At 38.4% G+C, this 5,247-nt stretch overlaps 1 protein-coding gene across 1 annotated transcript; it reads left to right on the top strand.

The window, feature by feature from the left end:
• The first annotated feature begins 598 nt into the window (after window positions 1–598).
• LOC140065774 (F-box only protein 2-like) lies at window positions 599–4,715 on the top strand. The gene is made up of 6 exons (XM_072113346.1): window positions 599–748; window positions 1,267–1,330; window positions 1,934–2,048; window positions 2,182–2,274; window positions 2,476–2,608; window positions 4,497–4,715. Exons 2-6 carry the CDS (start codon window positions 1,294–1,296, stop codon window positions 4,626–4,628), a joined length of 510 nt encoding a protein of 169 aa, XP_071969447.1. The 5' UTR covers window positions 599–748; window positions 1,267–1,293; the 3' UTR covers window positions 4,629–4,715.
• Window positions 4,716–5,247: the final 532 nt, after the last annotated feature.

The raw sequence follows: 5,247 nt of genomic DNA, 5'->3' as shown, positions 1-5,247 counted from the left end.
ATTGAAGAGATTATAATCAGTTATTAAAGTAAAGTATGGCAATTTCTTGAATTTTCCATAGCCACAATCGGTTGATATAAATAAAATTTTATAACAAGGTGAATCTTATCAAGGGTCACTTTTCCAGCAAATCTGGTGGGAAACAAAAGTTGCATGTTTACCACCATTCTAACATTTTTGTGACATTCCTGTGTTCACCCTGGAGGCATGAGACTCAGGAGATACTAGTGGAAACAGAAGTCACATAACAAAGAACCTGACTGTATGGTTATGTATCAGTATGTATTTAGCTGTATACATTCAAGGTGACATGAGATTATGAGTAGATTTATTAGTTTATATATGGATATTGGTTTATTCTATCTGTAAAGGAATTTACTTGTACTAGAACCACAATGTTCATGTCTATGGTTATGTTGGGGTATTTCATGTATGGTACTGGAGGAAGTTGAGATGTCAAGCAATGAATACACAGGAAGCTGATCATTATCATCCAGAAAATCAGATTCTAAGTATACAACGCCAACATACAATGCCTGGGGGAAAAACCATAAAATGTAAAATATAGGATGTCAAAAGCAACTTTCCTTATTTGGTTATATAGACACATTCCATCGGAAAGTACACCATTGGTGTGACCAATCAGGACAGGCCATATTATAGTCTATGGCTAAAACATGTATAAAAGAGGGTCCAGAGCAAAGGAAGGCATCAAGAGCAAGGGCACAATCATCAGAGCAGTGTACAGGTAAGACTTCTGGATGGTAGATGCAGTCTTACCATTAAATCTATAACAGTTTTCATGTGTATATTTAACTTTTTATGTATATTTATTTTCTTTAGTCTTCTTAATGTTGGGATCTATGTCATTTGTATTGATTTAATGCATGCCAGATTAAAGACCTTATAAGGAGGCAAATAGTTATTTATAGTGTAATATAAGACCTTGGATAAGGGGGTTAATAAAAATGTTTATTCAAGCTCATAAATGCGGTTTTAAACCCTTAATATCCAAATATAGTTGTAGCTATCCATGTGTTTTAACATATCAATATATAAAACCGGGTAACATCTGCCTTACCATTTTTTACCAAAAGTTTGGGGGACAATTGGCCTATAAGAGAAAGAAAGAGATGTTACTAAAACAATTCAGTGCAGGATATTTATTTTTTTTGTTTTTTCTCTCTTTTTCCAATCCTCACTGGGATCTACACTAATACAATAAGTTTATTGTCACTTTATAATGTGAAAACCCAATTCTTTCAGAAACACTACATCCATAAATAACGAAAAATGCTGAAAAATCTCATCAAAAACCCATCTGGAGAAGGTAAATATTAAAAACAAAAACAATATTTTTCATCTAGCACCCACTACCCCTTTGTACAAGCTGAAATGTGAGAAGTTGTTTGTCGGGTCCTGTCATTTTGAAGTTGATAAAGAGGGTGAAAGATCATCTTCAATTATCATAAATAGGTTGTTAAACTACATCCAAATTGAGACTTTATTGAGATTTTAGTCAATTCTTTGTTTTTTTATAAATTTGTATTTACTCATGTTAAATATCTGAGTAACTGGCATACAGAATTCCAAGACTATTGCAGATTCTAACTCGGAATTAGTTTTTTCAGCTATCATCATCATGTATGTTTGGATAAACTAAATACATATGTACATTAATATGCATAAAAGGGTTAAAATCTAAATAGTCGCTATATATTTGAGCTGTCATGGAGACTAAAAAAGACCCTCAGATCCATAGAGGTGTATAGTGGAGTCCATCTTACTATACAGCCACCTGCCCACAGCTATTAGTGAAGTGCCCAGCAAGCTGCACCAGATATCTCAGCTTCTAAGAGCCCCAATTTTGGGTTAAGCTTTGCTCTACATGCTTCAATGCTATGTATCTTATATTGTGTATTATCTGCTATAGAGGGGCTGAATAATTGGCAAGATGTTGTGAATGGAGGAGACGGATGGGTAGTAAAGAGTGATTTCGAACATCCAAAGTATCCATATCCCATGAAGTTTTTTATTGCATCTTTTCAGTAAGTGTCTGACTGATATTATTAATACTGGTTAAAAAAATTAACTCTCACCTAACCTAATAACAACAGACATGACATGTAAAATCGTAATGGTGTCCAGGTTTTGGAGCCTTACATGATCTTTGTATTTTAGGCAATGCAGTAAAACCCAAGTGATTGATCTCCTCAAGGCAGGATATACCAAGGAAGTGCTGGATGCCCAACCCAATATTGCGGTCAGCGACTGGTAAGAGAATTTGTTTCTAGGATAGCTGGGTGGTATATGGCCACCATTGGCAACTATTTAAGTACAGCTCCTATAGGTGCAGCTCTGCTGAGCTCATATCTGGGGATCTATTATTGCATTTTATATTTTGTCAAATTGGGGACAGTTGGTTGTCTTTTGAGCTGTAATGAAGGCCACATATTGAGAAACTTTTGGTTGCAGGTATGCTACACGGGCTGATTGTGAAAGTTCATATGAGCTGCAGGTACAGCTGTTATCTGAAACCCGTGAGGTCATCGGTGAATTCAGCATCAAGTACAAGATTCTCTCTAAGGACGGTGCTAACTGGAACCAGGTAAGATCAGCTCTAATCAAACAAAGCAGCAGGAGAGGCTGATATGTGAGGGGGAATTTATTAAGACCTCATGCACACAAACGTATTTTGTTTGAAGAACTAGCACACATTCCTATATATTTCTAGAGGCTAATACTGTACACATGGATGTGGTTCCCATGGCCCCATGAGAGTACTGTCTGAGGCTGTGTTCACACAATGGTTTCACATTGTCTTTATATTACGTTCCTATTGTGTTAACATCCCGTTAACGTAAACCCAATATTACCTCAATGTTAAAACACATGCTGATTCCACTGAGGTTCCAAACAGTGTTGTTTGCCAGTCAATGTCTCTACATGCATAACTCTCAAAATGCCTGTGAACAAAACGGGAAATCTGCACCATTAAAGGCTGAAATAGATGTTACTTTCTGGCCAAGATATAGTAAGAGTGTGTCCAGATGTTTAGGACTTTTTCTTGTAGTTTGTGAAGCCAAAAGCAGAAGCGAATCATAAAGGGTGCGAACAAATAATTTTGGTGCTACTCCTCCCCCTTGGTTTATGCATCTAAAACTGCATCTGGAAACCTGAACATGCCCCTCACTCCGCCCCCTTGTATTCCCATATAGTATTAACCCACCTCTCACTACAATCCTATTATATCTCACCCCTCTTGGCCATCTAAATGCATTATTCCACCACATATAAAATAGCACCTGCTGTGAACCACTTGCATATAATGCCCTCCTTCCTGTCACACCTGCACATAAAATGGCCCTATTATAATATCCAACTATATTTAGTCCCCCCACTAATTCCCCCTTTTCTTTAGACCCCTCTCTTTTCTGTTAGCCCTTTACATACAATGGCCCATTTTATTTGTTCCTTCTCCCCCAAGCCTCATCTCCTCCTCAAATTGTGGCCACACCAAGCTCTTTGTGGCCTCTTCATATTGTGCCTCTCCCAGCTACCCACATTACTTCCCTCTCAAATTTTGTAGCCCCAGATCTTTCTCATATTGTCATCACATTGAGCTCCCCCAGCATCCTCACATATTGCAACCTCCTTGCATTGTACCCCCACCCCACCCCTGGTCTACCATATATTGAGTGCCCCTCGCCGCCCCACCATAATGTACCCCTTCACTTCCTACTCTTCTTGTTGTCATATTACCTAAAATACTTTCTAACTTCTAAATCCTAAACATGCTAGGTATTCCCATGTCCCAAAATGCCTGATCTTTAAAAACATGTGGTAAATGCCGAAATGGAAAGATATGTCTAAATGTCCACTGTTTTGCCACGCATATATATTTGGCTAAAATTCCTAAAGTGGTATCAATTAAAATGTTACCTCATGTTTCAAAAAATGTAACTGTATACAGCTTTATAGACAAAGTATATGTAGACATAATAAACCTCTACACATTTGGCATCTCTGTGACCCAAAGAATAAAAGGGATGTGTCATTTGGACCACACAGTAAAAGAAGTAAAAACAAATGCATGAGAAAATTTCATTTTTACAGCAATTAAACTGAATTTCTGTACAGCTTCCGGATACATTGGAAGGGATAATTAGAAACAAAATAACAAACCATAATACGTTGCTGTAAAATGAAAGAAATTATGGCATTTTGAAAGTATATAGAAAATAAAATGGGAAAAATGAAAAAGGATTGGGTCATTTTAGGATTATATTAGCTGGTAAACGTAAACCTGTCAGGTGTTTTTTTCTCACTCTAAATTGGCCCCGGCCCTTTGTTAAGCTCTACAGTCAATCTACCATGCAGATGGCTGTTCCTTCAATTTCACCGGTTTTATTTACTTTGTAATGCTCTTAGCACAACTTTAGGGTTGCTTTGTTGTCCCCGATACTTGGATCCTTAACTTTCTTATTATCCTGCAGGTCAGCCATACTTTCAAAAAATATGGTCCCGGAGTGCGCTTCGTAAAGTTCACACATGGTGGAAAAGACTCACGGAACTGGAAGGGCTCTTATGGTATCCAAGTGAGCAACAGCAGTGTGATCATCAACTAAAGATAAATGGAAATGTTGTATCTGTGTTGCATGACTGGATTCTTATCAGTCTTATGTAATAAAGCAAATATGTTTTAGTATGAAATATATATTGTAATGTTATTTGTACTAGTGATTTGTATTAGATATAGAGACATGTAGGCACCAGTGCAGCTGTCACCACTTATTGTAAGTCGTATACAGCTAGCCGAAATACACATTTGCAATGCAGCTGTAATGGGCTCCTGCAACCTGTTTTTAGTGAAAATAAGGTCCCAACTCCTTGGTGACAGGTTCCCTTTAAGGAAAATTACAATAAATGTTTAAAGGAAACCTACTGCAACATCCTTCACTGGGACCTAGCCTTTTCTTTGGGCCTGGAGGCAGCCGGGGGCCCAGAATACCGGAGTGGTTGGGGCCTAGGGCACGCTGGTGTCATGGTGCTTGGTATGGGGACCGGAGGGCTGTCCTACAGCCTGGCAGGTCTCCAGCAGGTGGTGTTTGCAAGAAAGATGGAGGGAGAGGCTGATGTACTGGATCTCCCTGGGACAACCCCTTCTTGTGTCTGTAGTAAGAGTCCCGGGGTAATGGATGGGGAGCCCTTAATTTTACAGCCATATCCAGGGAACAGACGGAGGCA

Source organism: Engystomops pustulosus, chromosome 6 (assembly GCF_040894005.1).
Source record: "Engystomops pustulosus chromosome 6, aEngPut4.maternal, whole genome shotgun sequence".
In the NCBI taxonomy this organism is placed as follows: Eukaryota; Metazoa; Chordata; class Amphibia; order Anura; family Leptodactylidae; genus Engystomops; species Engystomops pustulosus.
Note: the sequence above shows the minus strand (reverse complement) of the source record. Positions and strands in the feature narration are given on the sequence as shown.